The sequence below is a fragment of the Petromyzon marinus genome, unplaced genomic scaffold (assembly GCF_048934315.1).
Source record: "Petromyzon marinus isolate PM22_M1 ecotype Great Lakes invasive population unplaced genomic scaffold, UKy_Petmar_22M1.pri1.0 PM_Scaffold_17, whole genome shotgun sequence".
Taxonomy (NCBI): domain Eukaryota; kingdom Metazoa; phylum Chordata; class Hyperoartia; order Petromyzontiformes; family Petromyzontidae; genus Petromyzon; species Petromyzon marinus.
This window is the reverse complement of record NW_027423135.1, coordinates 348,848-367,519: the sequence shown is the minus strand read 5'-3', so window position 1 is coordinate 367,519 and position 18,672 is coordinate 348,848. Positions and strand designations below refer to the sequence as shown.

Genomic DNA, 18,672 nt, shown 5'->3' with positions numbered 1-18,672 from the left:
CCTTAGCAGCACCCACAAAGGCCGGCACGGCTCACGGGGGCACGTGGTGTCCAAAACCACGTGCCCATTTAAGGCGGAGTCGACCTAGGGGGCGGGTCCCAGGACCTGGCCCTGAGCGGGAATCGAACTCGGGTGGTTTGGGTCTGTCCCCGTGATCTACCTGCACCTAGCCTGGCACAGTAGGGGGGTACAGCTGGTGGTGCATCTCACGGTAGTCATCTCAGCCAACCCATGGCACCTGCTGGGTCTGTCCTGTGATCTCCTGCACCTAGCCTGGCACAGTAGGGGGGTACAGCTGGTGGTGCATCTCACAGTAGTCATCTCAGTCAACCCATGGCACCTGCTGGGTCTGTCCTGTGATCTCCTGCACCTAGCCTGGCACAGTAGGGGGCACAGCTGGTGCTGCATCTGCCAGTCATCTCAGTAGGTCGACCCATGGCACCTGCTGGGTCTGTCATCGTGATCTCCTGCACCTAGCCTGGCACAGCAGGGGGGGTACAGCTGGTGCTGCATCTGCCAGTCATCTCAGTCAACTCATGGCACCTGCTGGGTCTGTCCCGTGACCTCCTGCACCTAGCCTGGCACAGGTGGTGGTGCATCTGCCAATCATCTCAGTCAGTCGACCCGTGGCACCTGCTGGGTCTGCCCCGTGACCTCCTGCCAGCGGGCGTTCCGACACTTCACGTGGTAGCCTCAAGGTGCACATGGCCTGGCACAAGCGTCGTGGTGACGTCACCGCCACTTAGTGGCGAATGGCGGTTGTTGTTGTGTGCGTGTGCGTGCGTGTACGTGCGTGCGTGTACGTGCGTGTACGTGCGTGTGCGTGCGTGTACGTGTGCGTGCGTGTGCGTGTACGTGCGTGTACGTGCGTGTGCGTGCGTGTACGTGTGCGTGCGTGTGCGTGTACGTGCGTGTACGTGCGTGCGTGTGCGTGCGTGTACATGCGTGCGTGCGCGTGCGTGCGTGCGTGTACGTGCGTGTACGTGCGTGTGCGTGCGAGCGCCGCACCTCAGCCCTGAGCACCCCCCTGCGGCAAGCGGGGCACACCGGTCCGTGCTGGGTGAAGGTGAGTGGCAGGCGTCGCGTGCGGTTGCGACAGGCCATGTCCTCGCACAGCAGCCAGCCCTGACGCATACACGCACACAAAGACCCCCCCCCCACCCATATATAGCCTTGACAGGCTGTTGGGGGGCAAGTGCTGTTCGCGAGGAGCAGCTACGAAGGCCGGCACGGCGCACGAGGTTGGTGGGTGGCCGGCACCACGCCCGGCCGCCTTTGTCTCCCCCAGTGGCGATGTTTACTACACCACCACCGCTACACCAGGTAACTCATTTGGGGCTGAGTCGGCCCAGGGGAGGCCCGAGGCCCGGTTCAGATAATCGTCGCCGGCGTTGACCGCAAAGCGGGAATTGAACCCGGGTCGCCGGGTTCGTAGCGCTAACCACCTCTCCTCTGAAGCAAAGACAAAGATCTTCCCCCCGTGTAGCCTGTAACAGACTGTTGGGGGTCGAGTGCTGTTGGCGGGTAGCAGCACCTACAAGTTCACACCTCAAGTGGGCTTCGCCTGGCAGGATGGGGATGGTTTAATTTCATTCGATTCGGTCGTTAAGCGAAACCGTGCAAAGCCAGCCACCACTGGCCAAGACTAATAATGAGAGAATCTATCGAAATCTGAAGGAAATAGAAATAATTGTAACCGTTCCGATAGCTACCGCCTTAGTGCTGCGTGGAAGCGAATCATCATCATCAAAAAGATACAGGGTGTTTCAAAAAGATGGACCCGAGTTTGAAATCGCTGTATCTCTGCAACCACGAACCGCCTATGAATGAAACGCTCACCACTTGAAAGGGCGGGGCATAGAGTTTTAAATAATTACCGCTCGATGCCTCTCCCGGCGCACAAACAGCCCCTAGCCTCAGTCATTCGCGAGACGGTGTGACCCCCTTAAGGGGCGTTTTGCGTTCTGCGGTTCAGCAAGACCGAATCCGTAATCGCGTTTCAGCGGCGTTTTGGCATCGATCCGCCAATGTCAGTGAGCACGGCGGCACAGAAGACCGTGGCGTTTTTGTGCCACCATTAGCGACTCATCGGGACGACCTCAAATACAGAATCACGGCAGCGGTGACTTCGGTGGACACTTTCAAGACACTTTCAAGACACTTTGAGAGGCGTTTGGGACGAATTCAACTATCGTCTCGATGTCGTCCGTACAGCGGGTGGAGGGCAGATGGAGCATTTATAAAATGCTTGGTGAAACTTGACAACTCATTAAACCGTTTGTAAATTTTCGCGTAATTGTAACGTGTTCCCATCGTGAAATACACCGCTTTGAAATTGGGGTCCATCTTTTTAAACACCCTGTACATTCAATTTTGATTTAAAGCTTTCGTGACTGCAGTAATTCATATTCTTAGTTTTTTCGGTAAAGTCACCACGTTGAAGAGAAACAACAAAATAATAAAATATATATAAAACAATAAAAAAATTCTCACGACGTTTCGACCATAACTCAAACGGTCGTCTTCAAATTTATGCGAACCAACACACCTGAAGACGACCGTTTGAGTTATGGTCGAAACGTCGTGATAATTTTTGTATTGTTTTATATATATTTTATTATTTTGTTGTTTCTCTTCAACGTGACTTTACCGAAAAAACTAAGAATACCCTGTACATTGTTTAAATGCGTGCCTACAAAGTGCAGTGTGCTTCAATAGGGATTTCCGTTGGTACGCCGATTTTGTTACAATGGACAGGACAAGATCATAGGGCTCGCATAATAATGTGCATCCATAATGTACGTAGACTCAGTAATCCCACCCCCCCCCCCCCACTTTGAGCAAGAGTGCAGAACAAAACCGGTCGACTTCTCCACAAATCTGTCTGTCGCCTGATGAAGCTGGTTGCAATTACTGGTGAAATGTCGCACTCAGATTGTAAATGTTGTGGCTTGGCTCTCCAACACACAACCGGTTAGTGCTGTACTAGTATACTACGCTATACACTACACTACACACTAGTGCTGTACTAGTATACTACGCTATACACTACACTATACACTACACTATACACTACACTATACACTAGTACTGTACTATTATATTACACTATACACTACACTATACACTAGTGCTGTACTAGTATACTACACTATACACTACACTACACACTAGTGCTGTACTAGTATACTGCACTACACACTACACTGCACACTAGTGCTGTACTAGTATACTACACTATACACTAGTGCTGTACTAGTATATTACACTATACACTACACTACACACTAGTGCTGTACTAGTATACTACACTATACACTACACTATATACTACACTATATACTAGTGCTGTACTAGTATACTACACTATACACTACACTATATACTACACTACACACTAGTGCTGTACTATTATACTACACTATACACTAGTGCTGTACTAGTATACTACACTATACACTACACTATACACTACACTATATACTAGTGCTGTACTAGTATACTACACTATACACTACACTACACACTAGTGCTGTACTAGTATTCTACACTATACACTACACTAAACACTAGTGCTGTAATAGTATACTACACTATACACTACACTACACACTAGTGCTGTACTAGTATTCTACACTATACACTACACTATACACTAGTGCTGTACTAGTATACTACACTATACACTACACACTAGTGCTGTACTAGTATTCTACACTATACACTACACTAAACACTAGTACTGTACTAGTATACTACACTATACACTACACTACACACTAGTGCTGTACTAGTATTCTACACTATACACTACACTAAACACTAGTGCTGTACTAGTATTCTACACTATACACTAGTACTGTACTAGTATACTACACTATACACTACACACTAGTGCTGTACTAGTATTCTACACTATACACTAGTGCTGTACTAGTATACTACACTATACACTACACTATACACTAGTGCTGTACTAGTATACTACACTATACACTACACTATACACTAGTGCTGTACTAGTATACTACACTATACACTACACTATACACTAGTGCTGTACTAGTATACTACACTATACACTACACTATACACTAGTACTGTACTAGTATACTACACTATACACTACACTAAACACTAGTGCTGTACTAGTATTCTACACTATACACTACACTATACACTAGTACTGTACTAGTATACTACACTATACACTATAAACTAGTGCTGTACTAGTATTCTACACTATACACTAGTGCTGTACTAGTACACTACACACTACACTAGTGCTGTACTAGTATACTACACTACACACTACACTATACACTAGTGCTGTACTAGTATACTACACTATACACTACACTATACACTAGTGCTGTACTAGTATACTACACTACACACTACACACTAGTGCTGTACTAGTATACTACACTATACACTACACTATACACTAGTGCTGTACTAGTATACTACACTATACACTACACACTAGTGCTGTACTAGTATACTACACTATACACTACACACTAGTGCTGTACTAGTATACTACACTAAACACTACACTAAACACTAGTGCTGTACTAGTACACTACACTACACACTAGTGCTGTACTAGTGGCGAATTGGGCACGTTCTGTTTACGTGACAACCCTTACTAGTTGGCTGTGTCGGGTGGTGGCGGGTTTTAACGACACAACATTTATATATTTCAGCGATCTAACCCAAAAAGCCTCTATCATGGATGATATTGGTCGCGAAGGCCTACGTGTTAAACTCGTTAAGCGAGGGTAGGAAATACCTGTTAAAAGCCTTAATTCGTTACGATAGCATCGAAAGTTACCCCCCTTTGTCAGCCAAAAAAATTTACTTTATGAGATTCAAACAATGGATATTCATAGATAAAGATACGTTATAAACACATAATATTAAAATAAACAAGGTTAATGCATTAATGAACATTTACTGTACCTACAATGGCCCATTGTTAACAGGGGAATGGTCGGTAGGCAAACACATTGGGCTCTACAGAGGCCCATCTACGATACACTACACTATACACTACACTACTATACACTACACTATACACTACACTATACACTACGCTACTATACACTACACTACTATAACTACACTATACACTACACTACTATACACTACACATTGGGCTCTACAGAGGCCGTCTACGATACACTACACTATACACTACACTACTATACACTACACTACTATAACTACACTACACTATACACTTCACTACTATACACTACACTATACACTACTATACACTACACTACTATAACTACACTACACTATACACTTCACTACTATACACTACACTATACACTACTATACACTACGCTACTATACACTACACTACTATAACTACACTATACACTACACTACTATACACTACACATTGGGCTCTACAGAGGCCGTCTACGATACACTACACTATACACTACACTACTATACACTACACTACTATAACTACACTACACTATACACTTCACTACTATACACTACACTATACACTACTATACACTACACTACTATAACTACACTACACTATACACTTCACTACTATACACTACACTATACACTACTATACACTACACTATACACTACTATACACTACACTACTATAACTACACTACACTATACACTTCACTACTATACACTACACTATACACTATTATACACTACACTATACACTACTATACACTACACTACTATAACTACATTACTATACACTACACTGCTATACACTACACTACTATACACTACACTACTACACACTACAATACACTACACTATACACTACACAACACAACAATACACTACTATACACTACACTACTATATGCTACAATACACTCTACACTACACTACTATATGCTACAATACACTCTACACTACACTACAATACACTACACTATACACTACTATACACTACACTACTATACGCTACAATACACTCTACACTACACTACAATACACTACACTATACACTACAATATACTACACACTACACTACTATACACTACACTACAATACACTATACTACTATACACTACACTACTATACACTACACTACTATACACTACACTACTATACACTACACTACAATACACTACAATACACTATACACTACACTATTATACGCTACAATACACTACACTACAATACACTATACACTACAATACACTACACACTACACTACTATACACTACACTCTATACACTACAAGACACTATACACTACACTATACACTACACTACTATACACTACACTACAATACACTACACTATACACTACAACACACTACACTACTATACACTACACTACTATACACTACAATACACTACTATACACTACACTATACACTACAATACACTATACACTACACTACTATACACTACACGAAACACTACACATTGGGCTCTACGGAGGGCCCGTCGTTAAGCGTTTAGTCGTTAGCGGGTGCTCGTTAGGAAAGTTCTACAGCGTCGTGTCTGCTGCTGAGACGTTCCGACGCAAAAAGAGCTTCACAGCTCATCGGATTCCTGCTGCGGCCAAAATTAATATTGGGATCGTGAAGTGGCGTGTGCGTGGCGAGGGTGGCGAGGGTGGCGTGGGTGGCGTGGCGAGGGTGGCGAGGGTGGTGAGGGTGGCGTGGTGAGGGTGGCGAGCGTGGCGAGGGTAGCGAGGGTGGCGTGGGTGGCGTGGCGAGGGTGGCGAGGGTGGCGTGGGTGGCGTGGGTGGCGTGGCGAGGGTGGCGAGGGTGGCGAGGGTGGCGAGGGTGGCGAGGGTGGCGTGGGTGGCGTGGGTGGCGTGGCGAGGGTGGCGTGGGTGGCGTGGCGAGGGTGGCGAGGGTGGCGAGGGTGTTGAGGGTGTTGAGGCTGACGAGGGTGGCGAGTGTGGCGAGTGTGGCGTGGCGAGGGTGGCGAGGGTGGTGAGGGTGGCGAGGGTGGCGTGGCGAGGGTGGTGAGGGTGGCGAGGGTGGCGAGGGTGGTGAGGGTGGCGAGGGTGGTGAGGGTGGCGAGGGTCGCGTGGCGAGGGTGGCGTGGCGAGGGTGGTGAGGGTGGCGAGGGTGGCGAGGGTGGCGAGGGTGGCGAGGGTGGCGCCTCTCACCGCGTGGTAGCGGCCGACGTGACGCCGCACGTCCATCTGGAGGCGGTTGCACAGTGCCGGGAGGCTCGCCAGCTGTGACGCTTCACAGCTGGCGCAGCACAGCAGACTCGGCTGGATGTGGACACCCTGGGTGGCACACACACAAACACACACACACAATCACACACACAAACAAACACACAATCACACACGCACAATCACACACACACACAAACACACACACACGCACACAATCACACCCAAAACACACACAATCACACGCACAAACACACACACGAACACACACAATCACACACACAATCACACAAACACAATCACACACACAAACACACACACAAACACAATCACACATACACACACAAACACACACAATCACACACACACACAAACACACACACAAACAAACACACAATCACACACACACAATCATACACACAATCACACGCACAATCACACACAAACACACAATCACACACAAACACACAATCACACACACAAACACACACAATCACACACAAACACACACAATCACTCGCAAATACACACACACAATCACACACTCACACAAACACACACAATCACACACAAACACACGCAAACACACAATCGCACACACAACAACAACCACCACAGTGCTTGTGCCAGGAGAGTGAATGAGTGGGTGACATGGTGGCTGAGTGAACGATTGGGTGAGTGAGATGGTGGGTGAGTGAGATGGTGGGTGAGTGAGATGGTGGGTGAGTGAATGAGTGTTTGAGATGGTGGGTGAGTGAATGAGTGGGTGAGTGAGACGGTGGGTGAGTGAGATGGTGGGTGAGTGAGACGTTGGGTGAGTGAATGAGTGGGTGAGTGAGATGGTGGGTGAGTGAGACGGTGGGTGAGACGATGGGTGAGTGAGACGGTGGGTGAGTGAGACGTTGGGTGAGTGAATGAGTGGGTGAGTGAGATGGTGGGTGAGTGAGACGGTGGGTGAGACGGTGGGTGAGTGAGACGGTGGGTGAGTGAGACGTTGGGTGAGTGAATGAGTGGGTGAGTGAGATGATGGGTGAGTGAGACGGTGAGTGAGACGGTGGGTGAGTGAGACGGTGGGTGAGTGAGACGGTGGGTGAGTGAGATGGGGGGTGAGTGAGATGGGGGGTGAGTGAGACGGTGGGTGAGTGAGACGGTGGGTGAGTGAGATGGTGGGTGAGTGAACGAGTGGGTGAGTGAGATGGTGGGTGAGTGAGACGGTGGGTGAGTGAGACGGTGGGTGAGTGAGACGGTGGGTGAGTGAGACGGTGGGTGAGTGAACGAGTGGGTGAGTGAGACAGTGGGTGAGTGAATGAGTGGGTGAGTGAGATGGTGGGTGAGTGAACGAGTGGGTGAGTGAACGAGTGGGTGAGTGAGACGGTGGGTGAGATGGTGGGTGAGTGAACGAGTGAGTGAGTGAGACAGTGGGTGAGTGAGATGGTGGGTGAGTGAACGAGTGGGTGAGTGAACGAGTGGGTGAGCGAGACGGTGGGTGAGTAAACGAGTGAGTGAGACGGTGGGTGAGTGAACGAGTGAGTGAACGAGTGGGTGAGCGAGACGGTAGGTGAGTGAACGAGTGAGTGAGTGAACGAGTGGGTGGGTGAGACGGTGGGTGAGCGAGACGGTGGGTGAGTGAACGAGTGAGTGAATGAGTGAGACGGTGGGTGAGTGAGACGGTGGGTGAGTGAGACGGTGGGTGAGTGAGACGGTGGGTGAGTGAGACGGTGGGTGAGTGAGACGGTGGGTGAGTGAGACAGTGGGTGAGTGAACGAGTGGGTGAGTGAGACGGTGGGTGAGTGAGACGGTGGGTGAGTGAGACAGTGGGTGAGTGAGACAGTGGGTGAGTGAACGAGTGGGTGAGTGAGACGGTGGGTGAGTGAGACGGTGGGTGAGTGAGACGGTGGGTGAGTGAGACGGTGGGTGAGTGAGACGGTGGGTGAGTGAGACGGTGGGTGAGTGAGACAGTGGGTGAGTGAACGAGTGGGTGAGTGAGACGGTGGGTGAGTGAGACGGTGGGTGAGCGAGACGGTGGGTGAGTGAGACGGTGGGTGAGTGAGACAGTGGGTGAGTGAACGAGTGAGTGAGACAGTGGGTGAGTGAACGAGTGGGTGAGTGAGACAGTGGGTGAGTGAGACGGTGGGTGAGTGAACGAGTGAGTGAATGAGTGGGTGAGTGAGACGGTGGGTGAGTAAACGAGTGAGTGAGACGGTGGGTGAGTGAACGAGTGAGTGAGTGAACGAGTGGGTGAGACGGTGGGTGAGCGAGACGGTGGGTGAGTGAACGAGTGAGTGAATGAGTGAGACGGTGGGTGAGTGAGACGGTGGGTGAGCGAGACGGTGGGTGAGTGAACGAGTGAGTGAATGAGTGAGACGGTGGGTGAGTGAGACGGTGGGTGAGCGAGACGGTGGGTGAGCGAGACGGTGGGTGAGCGAGATGGTGGGTGAGTGAGACGGTGGGTGAGCGAGACGGTGGGTGAGTGAGACGGTGGGTGAGTGAGACGGTGGGTGAGTGAACGAGTGGGTGAGTGAGACGGTGGGTGAGCGAGACGGTGGGTGAGCGAGATGGTGGGTGAGTGAGACGGTGGGTGAGCGAGACGGTGGGTGAGTGAGACGGTGGGTGAGTGAGACGGTGGGTGAGTGAACGAGTGGGTGAGTGAGACGGTGGGTGAGTGAGACGGTGGGTGAGCGAGACGGTGGGTGAGCGAGACGGTGGGTGAGCGAGATGGTGGGTGAGTGAGACGGTGGGTGAGCGAGACGGTGGGTGAGTGAGACGGTGGGTGAGTGAGACGGTGGGTGAGTGAACGAGTGGGTGAGTGAGACGGTGGGTGAGTGAACGAGTGAGTGAACGAGTGGGTGAGACGGTGGGTGGGTGAACGAGTGGGTGAGACGGTGGGTGAGTGAACGAGTGAGTGAATGAGTGGGTGAGTGAGACGGTGGGTGAGTGAACGAATGGGTGACATGGTGGGTGAGACGGTGGATGAGTGAACGAGTGGGTGGGTGAGACGGTGGGTGAGCGAACGAGTGAGTGAGACGGTGGGTGAGTGAGACGGTGGGTGAGTGAGACGGTGGGTGAGATGGTGGGTGAGTGAACGAGTGGGTGAGACGGTGGGTGAGTGAGATGGTGGGTGAGTGAACGAGTGGGTGACATGGTGGGTGAGTGAACGAGTGGGTGAGTGAGATGGTGGGTGAGTGAATGAGTGAGTGAGACGGTGGGTGAGCGAGAGAGCGAGAGTCTGCCCCGAGTCTGCCCCGGGCCGCCCGGGCCGCCCCGGCCCCGCCACCGGGCAGGCCGACACGCACGGCCCGAGGGGCCCGCCCGCCTCACCGATCCGCGGAAGGGCCCGTCGACGGTGGGCCCGGCGCCGCAGGCGGTGCACGGCACGCAGGGCCGCTCGCACCGTGCGAACCGCTCCGCGGCGCCCTGCGCCACGCCGCCCAGCAGGGCCTCGTCCTCACCGGCGCCGCGCGACGACGTCACGGAGAGCGACGAGGAGGAGGACGAGGAGGCTCGGAACTGAGACGGGTCCAGGCCTGGGGGGGCGGGGGGCCGGGGGCGGGGGGGGGGGGGCCGGGGGGAGGGGGGCATCGGGAAGACCGGGAAGACGCGGTGTAGTGTGGTGAGTGTGGTTGAGTGTAGTGTGGTGAGTGTGGTGAGTGTGGTGTGGTGAGTGTAGTGTAGTGTGGTGAGTGTAGTGTGGTGAGTGTGGTGAGTGTAGTGTGGTGAGTGTGGTGAGTGTAGTGAGTGTAGTGTGGTGAGTGTAGTGAGTGTGGAGAGTGTAGTGTGGTGAGTGTGGTTGAGTGTAGTGTGGTGAGTGTGGTGAGTGTGGCGAGTGTGGTGAGTGTAGTGTGGTGAGTGCGGTTGAGTGTGGTGAGTGTAGTGTGGTGAGTGTAGTGAGTGTGGTGTGGTGAGTGTGGTGAGTGTAGTGTGGTGAGTGTGGTGTGGTGAGTGTGGTGTGGTGAGTGTGGTGAGTGTAGTGTGGTGAGTGCGGTTGAGTGTGGTGAGTGTAGTGTGGTGAGTGTAGTGAGTGTGGTGTGGTGAGTGTGGTGAGTGTAGTGTGGTGAGTGTGGTGTGGTGAGTGTGGTGTGGTGAGTGTGGTGAGTGTAGTGTGGTGAGTGCGGTTGAGTGTGGTGAGTGTGGTGAGTGTAGTGTGGTGAGTGCGATGAGTGTGGTGAGTGTAGTGTGGTGAGTGTAGTGTGGTGAGTGTGGTGTGTGTAGTGCGGTGAGTGTGGCAAGTGTAGTGTGGTTAGTGTGGTGTGGTGAGTGTGGAGAGTGTAGTGTGGTTAGTGCGGTGAGTGTGGTGAGTGTAGTGTGGTGAGTGTGGTGAGTGTGGTGTGGTGAGTGTGGTGAGTGTGGTGAGTGTAGTGTGGCAAGTGTGGTGAGTGTGGTGAGTGTAGTGTGGTGTGGTGTGGTGAGTGTAGTGTGGTGTGGTGAGTGTGGTGTGGTGAGTGTAGTGTGGTGTGGTGAGTGTAGTGTGGTGTGGTGAGTGTAGTGTGGCAAGTGTGGTGAGTGTGGTGAGTGTGGTGAGTGTGGTGAGTGTGGTGAGTGTAGTGTGGTGTAGTGAGTGTGGTGTGGTGAGTGTAGTGTGGCAAGTGTGGTGTGGCGAGTGTGGCGAGTGTAGTGTGGTGAGTGTGGTGAGTGTGGTGAGTGTAGTGTGGTGAGTGTGGTGTGGTGAGTGTGGTGAGTGTGGTGTGGTGTGGTGAGTGTAGTGTGGTGAGTGTGGTGTGGTGAGTGTGGCGAGTGTAGTGCAGTGAGTGTGGTGTGGTTAGTGTGGTGAGTGTGGTGTGGTGAGTGTGGCGAGTGTGGTGAGTGTGGTTAGTGTGGCGAGTGTGGTGAGTGTAGTGTGGTTAGTGTGGTGAGTGTGGTGTGGTTAGTGTGGCGAGTGTGGTGAGTGTAGTGTGGTTAGTGTGGCGAGTGTGGTGTGGTGAGTGTGGTGAGTGTGGTGAGTGTGGTGTGGTGAGTGTAGTGTGGTGAGTGTGGCGAGTGTAGTGTGGTTAGTGTGGTGTGGTGAGTGTGGCGAGTGTAGTGTGGTTAGTGTGGTGAGTGTGGCGAGTGTAGTGTGGTTAGTGCAGTGAGTGTGGTGAGTGTAGTGTGGTGAGTGTGGTGAGTGTAGTGTGGTGAGTGTGGTGAGTGTAGCGTGGTTAGTGCTGTGAATGTGGTGAGTGTAGTGTGGTGAGTGTAGTGTGGTGAGTGTGGTGTGGTGAGTGTGGTTAGTGTGGTGAGTGTAGCGCGGTGAGTGTAGCGTGGTTAGTGCGGTTAGTGTAGTGTGGTTAGTGCTGTGAGTGTGGTGAGTGTAGCGTGGTTATTGCGGTGAGTGTGGTGAGTGTGGCGAGTGTAGCGTGGTTATTGCGGTGAGTGTGGTTAGTGCGGTGAGTGTAGCGTGGTTATTGCGGTGAGTGTGGTGAGTGTGGCGAGTGTAGTGTGGTTAGTGCTGTGAGTGTGGTGAGTGTAGTGTGGTTAGTGCTGTGAGTGTGGTGAGTGTAGTGTGGTTAGTGCTGTGAGTGCGGCGAGTGTAGCGTGGTTATTGCGGTGAGTGTGGTGAGTGTGGCGAGTGTAGTGTGGTTAGTGTTGTGAGTGTGGTGAGTGTAGTGTGGTTAGTGCTGTGAGTGTGGTGAGTGTAGTGTGGTTAGTGCTGTGAGTGCGGCGAGTGTAGCGTGGTTATTGCGGTGAGTGTGGTGAGTGTGGCGAGTGTAGTGTGGTTAGTGCTGTGAGTGTGGTGAGTGTAGTGTGGTTAGTGCTGTGAGTGCGGCGAGTGTAGCGTGGTTATTGCGGTGAGTGTGGTGAGTGTGGCGAGTGTAGTGTGGTTAGTGTTGTGAGTGTGGTGAGTGTAGTGTGGTTAGTGCTGTGAGTGTGGTGAGTGTAGCGTGGTTAGTGCTGTGAGTGCGGCGAGTGTAGCGTGGTTATTGCGGTGAGTGTGGTGAGTGTGGCGAGTGTAGTGTGGTTAGTGTTGTGAGTGTGGTGAGTGTAGTGTGGTTAGTGCTGTGAGTGCGGCGAGTGTAGCGTGGTTATTGCGGTGAGTGTGGTGAGTGTGGCGAGTGTAGTGTGGTTAGTGTTGTGAGTGTGGTGAGTGTAGTGTGGTTAGTGCTGTGAGTGTGGTGAGTGTAGTGTGGTTAGTGCTGTGAGTGCGGCGAGTGTAGCGTGGTTATTGCGGTGAGTGTGGTGAGTGTGGCGAGTGTAGTGTGGTTAGTGTTGTGAGTGTGGTGAGTGTAGTGTGGTTAGTGCTGTGAGTGCGGCGAGTGTAGCGTGGTTATTGCGGTGAGTGTGGTGAGTGTGGCGAGTGTAGTGTGGTTAGTGTTGTGAGTGTGGTGAGTGTAGTGTGGTTAGTGCTGTGAGTGTGGTGAGTGTAGTGTGGTTAGTGCTGTGAGTGCGGCGAGTGTAGCGTGGTTATTGCGGTGAGTGTGGCGAGTGTGGCGAGTGTAGTGTGGTTAGTGCTGTGAGTGTGGCGAGTGTAGTGTGGTTAGTGCTGTGAGTGTGGTGAGTGTAGTGTGGTTAGTGCTGTGAGTGTGGCGAGTGTAGTGTGGTTAGTGCTGTGAGTGTGGTGAGTGTAGCGTGGTTAGTGCTGTGAGTGCGGCGAGTGTAGCGTGGTTATTGCGGTGAGTGTGGTTAGTGCGGTGAGTGTAGTGCGGCGAGCGCGGACAGTGCAGCGCGCCGAGCGAGCCCCCCGTAAACCCACCGAGCCACTCGGCGATGACCTGCGCGTCCACTCCCTCCATGGGCTCGCAGAGCCTGGAGACCACGGGCAGCACCTGGCTGGCGAGGTAATACTCCGTGTCCACGCGGAGACTCTCCAGTCGCTGCAGCTGCTCCGGAGCGTAGGCCCGCTGACTCGCCGCTAGGCCCGAGCCGTCCTGCACCAAGCCGCAAAACCCATCGCCGACGGTCAGCGCCGAAGGCTTGTCGAGGGAACGGCTGCCATTGCCATTGCGGGGGGTGGAGGAGACGCCCCTAGAGGCTGGGGGGCTAGCCGCGGTGATGAGATGTTGGACTGCCTCGGGCTGGTGCGCCGGGAGGTCGCGGGTTCGATGCTGACCCCGCCGATGCGTGCTGCTGCTTATTTGGAGTTTGCCGTGTCTCTCTCTCTCTCTCTCTCGTGGCGTCTCTGGCCTAGCGGCTCCCCCAGCAGCCAATGGGAGAGCCCCTAGGGCTAGAGCCACACAGCAGTCAATCGTCACCACCCCCTGCTACTGGCAGCAGACTGATGCACAGGGACAGCTGCCACTGGGGGTGCCCCCTAGGCTAGACCCACACAGCAGTCAATCATCACCACCCCCTACTACTGGCAGCAGACTGATGCACAGGGACAGTTGCCACTGGGGGTGCCCCCTAGGCTAGACCCACACAGCAGTCAATCATCACCGCCCCTACTACTGACAGGGACACCCACGTCACTCGCCTCACTCACGTCACTCACCTCACACACATCACTCACCTCACACACCTCACTCACCTCACTCACTCACCTCACTCACTCACTCACCTCACACACCTCACTCACCTCACTCACTCACCTCACTCACTCACTCACCTCACACACCTCACCTCACCTCACTCACCTCACTCACGTCACTCACCTCACTCACGTCACTCACCTCACGTCACTCACGTCACTCACCTCACTCACGTCACTCACCTCACTCACGTCACTCGCCTCACTCACCTCACTCACCTCACTCACCTCACTCACCTCACTCACCTCACTCACGTCACTCACCTCACTCACCTCACTCACGTCACTCGCCTCACTCACCTCACTCACCTCACTCACCTCACTCACGTCACTCACCTCACTCACGTCACTCGCCTCACTCACCTCACTCGCCTCACTCACGTCACTCGCCTCACTCGCCTCACTCACCTCACTCACCTCACTCACGTCACTCACCTCACTCACCTCACTCACGTCACTCGCCTCACTCACGTCACTCGCCTCACTCACCTCACTCACGTCACTCACCTCACTCACCTCACTCACCTCACTCACCTCACTCACCTCACTCACCTCACTCACCTCACTCACCTCACTCACCTCACTCACCTCACTCACGTCACTCACCTCACTCACCTCACTCACGTCACTCACCTCACTCACGTCACTCACCTCACTCACCTCACTCACCTCACTCACCTCACTCACCTCACTCACCTCACTCACCTCACTCACCTCACTCACCTCACTCACCTCACTCACTCACCTCACTCACCTCACTCACGTCACTCGCCTCACTCACGTCACTCACGTCACTCCCCTCACTCACCTCACTCACCTCACTCACGTCACTCACTCACCTCACTCACCTCACTCACCTCACTCACCTCACTCACCTCACTCACCTCACTCACCTCACTCACCTCACTCACGTCACTCACCTCACTCACCTCACTCACGTCACTCACCTCACTCACGTCACTCACCTCACTCACCTCACTCACCTCACTCACCTCACTCACCTCACTCACCTCACTCACCTCACTCACCTCACTCACCTCACTCACTCACCTCACTCACCTCACTCACGTCACTCGCCTCACTCACGTCACTCACGTCACTCCCCTCACTCACCTCACTCACCTCACTCACGTCACTCACTCACCTCACTCACCTCACTCACGTCACTCACCTCACTCACGTCACTCACCTCACTCACGTCACTCGCCTCACTCACCTCACTCGCCTCACTCACGTCACTCGCCTCACTCACCTCACTCACGTCACTCCCCTCTCTCACGTCACTCACCTCACTCACGTCACTCACCTCACTCACGTCACTCACCTCACTCACCTCACTCGCCTCACTCACGTCACTCGCCTCACTCACCTCACTCACGTCACTCCCCTCTCTCACGTCACTCACCTCACTCACCTCACTCACCTCACTCACGTCACTCCCCTCACTCACGTCACTCACCTCACTCACCTCACTCACGTCACTCACCTCACGTCACTCCCCTCACTCACGTCACTCCCCTCACTCACGTCACTCCCCTCACTCACCTCACTCACCTCACTCACCTCACTCACGTCACTCGCCTCACTCACGTCACTCCCCTCACTCACCTCACTCACCTCACTCACCTCACTCACGTCACTCGCCTCACTCACGTCACTCGCCTCACCTCACGTCACTCACCTCACTCACCTCACTCACGTCACTCACCTCACTCACGTCACTCACCTCACTCACGTCACTCGCCTCACTCACGTCACTCACCTCACTCACCTCACTCACCTCACTCCCCTCACTCACGTCACTCACCTCACTCACCTCACTCACGTCACTCACCTCACGTCACTCCCCTCACTCACGTCACTCACCTCACTCACCTCACTCACGTCACTCGCCTCACTCACGTCACTCGCCTCACTCACGTCACTCACCTCACTCACCTCACTCACGTCACTCACCTCACTCACGTCACTCACCTCACTCACGTCACTCGCCTCACTCACGTCACTCACCTCACTCACCTCACTCACCTCACTCCCCTCACTCACGTCACTCACCTCACTCACCTCACTCACGTCACTCACCTCACGTCACTCCCCTCACTCACGTCACTCACCTCACTCACCTCACTCACGTCACTCGCCTCACTCACGTCACTCGCCTCACTCACGTCACTCACCTCACTCACCTCACTCACCTCACTCACGTCACTCGCCTCACTCACGTCACTCGCCTCACTCACGTCACTCGCCTCACCTCACACGCGCTTCACGCATCTCAAGCAGTCACTCCCCCAAACTCCTCCCTCCACCCACCCACCCACCACCCACCGACCCTCCCTCCACCCACCCACCCACCCACCCTCCCTCCACCCACCCACCCTCCCTCCACCCACCCTCCCTCCACCCACCCACCCACCACCCACCCACCCACCACCCACCCACCCTCCCACCCACCCACTCACCACCCATCCACCACCCACCCACCCACCCTCCCTCCACCCACCCACCCACCAGCCACCCACCCACCCACTACCCACCCACCACCCACCCACCCACCACCCACCCACCCACCACCCACCCACCACCCTCCCAGCACCTGGCACACTACGTAGGTGACTGTGTCGCCCGCCCTCAGCCGCTTGCCCGCCTGGGAGTTCACCCAGAGGGCTACGTGGACATGGGGCAAGGCCCGCTTGTCTGGGTAGTCCTGGGGGTCCTTGGTCAGCGCCTTTGGTGGTGGTGGGGGGAGGGAGGGAGGAGGAGGGAGGGGGGGTGGGGCAAGTGGGGGGGGGGGGAGAGGTGGGGGGGGAGAGGTGGGGGGAGAGGTGGGGGGCGGTGAGCATCAATGCGAGCCCCTCAGCACGTGCAGTGAGCGATGCGGTACTGCCGGACGTCCACCGTGCCGTTGGTAGGTGCCTAGGTTGGTGTGTGGATAGGTGTGTGGGTAGTTGTATAGGTAGGTGTGTAGTTAAGTAGGTGTGTGGGTAGTTGTCTAGGTAGGTGTGTAGTTAGTTGTATAGGTAGGTGTGTAGTTAAGTAGGAGTGTGTGTAGTTGTATAGGTAGGTGTGTAGGTAGCTGTATAGGTAGGTGTGTAGTTAAGTAGGTGTGTGTGTAGTTGTATAGGTAGGTGTGTAGGTAGCTGTATAGGTAGGTGTGTAGTTAAGTAGGTGTGTGTGTAGTTGCATAGGTAGGTGTGTAGGTAGCTGTATAGGTAGGTGTGTAGTTAAGCAGGTGTGTGTGTAGTTGTATAGGTAGGTGTGTAGGTAGCTGTATAGGTAGGTGTGTAGTTAAGTAGGTGTGTGTGTAGTTGCATAGGTAGGTGTGTAGGTAGCTGTATAGGTAGGTGTGTAGTTAAGCAGGTGTGTGTGTAGTTGTATAGGTAGATGTGTAGTTAAGTAGGTGTGTGTGTAGCTGTATAGGTAGATGTGTGGGTAGCTGTATAGGTAGGTGTGTAGTTAAGCAGGTGTGTGTAGTTGTCTAGGTAGGTGTGTAGGTAGCTGTATAGGTAGGTGTGTAGTTAAGTAGGTGTGTGTGTAGTTGTATAGGTAGGTGTGTAAGTAGCTGTATAGGTAGGTGTGTAGTTAAGTAGGTGTGTGTAGCTGTATAGGTAGGTGTGTAGGTAGCTGTATAGGTAGGTGTGTAGTTAAGTAGGTGTGTGTGTAGCTGTATAGGTAGGTGTGTAGTTAAGTAGGTGTGTGTAGCTGTATAGGTAGGTGTGTAGGTAGCTGTATAGGTAGGTGTGTAGTTAAATAGGTGTGTGTAGTTGTCTAGGTAGGTGTGTAGTTAAGTAGGTGTGTGTGTGTAGCTGTATAGGTAGGTGTGTAGGTAAGTCGGTGTGTGGGTAGCTGTATAGGTAGGTGTGTAGGTAAGTAGGTGTGTGGGTAGCTGTATAAGTAGGTGTGTAGGTAAGTCGGTGTGGGTAGCTGTATAGGTAGGCGTGTAGGTAAGTCGGTGTGAGTAGCTGTATAGGTAGGCGTGTAGGTAAGTCGGTGTGTGGGTAGCTGTATAGGTAGGTGTGTAGTTAAGTAGGTGTGTGTGTAGTCTAGGTAGGTGTGTAGGTAGCTGTATAGGTAGGTGTGTAGTTAAGTAGG

General features: G+C 52.9%; 1 protein-coding gene across 2 annotated transcripts in view; it reads right to left on the bottom strand.

Moving 5' to 3' along the window:
• Positions 1-18,672, bottom strand: part of POLA1 (DNA polymerase alpha 1, catalytic subunit) — a 110,998-nt gene that overhangs the window by 7,251 nt on the left and 85,075 nt on the right. For both annotated transcript variants that reach the window (XM_076063645.1, XM_032978612.2), the window contains 5 exons: positions 17,177-17,308; positions 13,807-13,981; positions 10,461-10,666; positions 7,128-7,253; positions 1,009-1,125 (listed from right to left, as the gene is read on the bottom strand). In XM_076063645.1, coding sequence (XP_075919760.1) covers positions 1,009-1,125; positions 7,128-7,253; positions 10,461-10,666; positions 13,807-13,981; positions 17,177-17,308 — 756 coding nt within the window. The remainder of the gene's footprint in view (positions 1-1,008; positions 1,126-7,127; positions 7,254-10,460; positions 10,667-13,806; positions 13,982-17,176; positions 17,309-18,672) is intronic.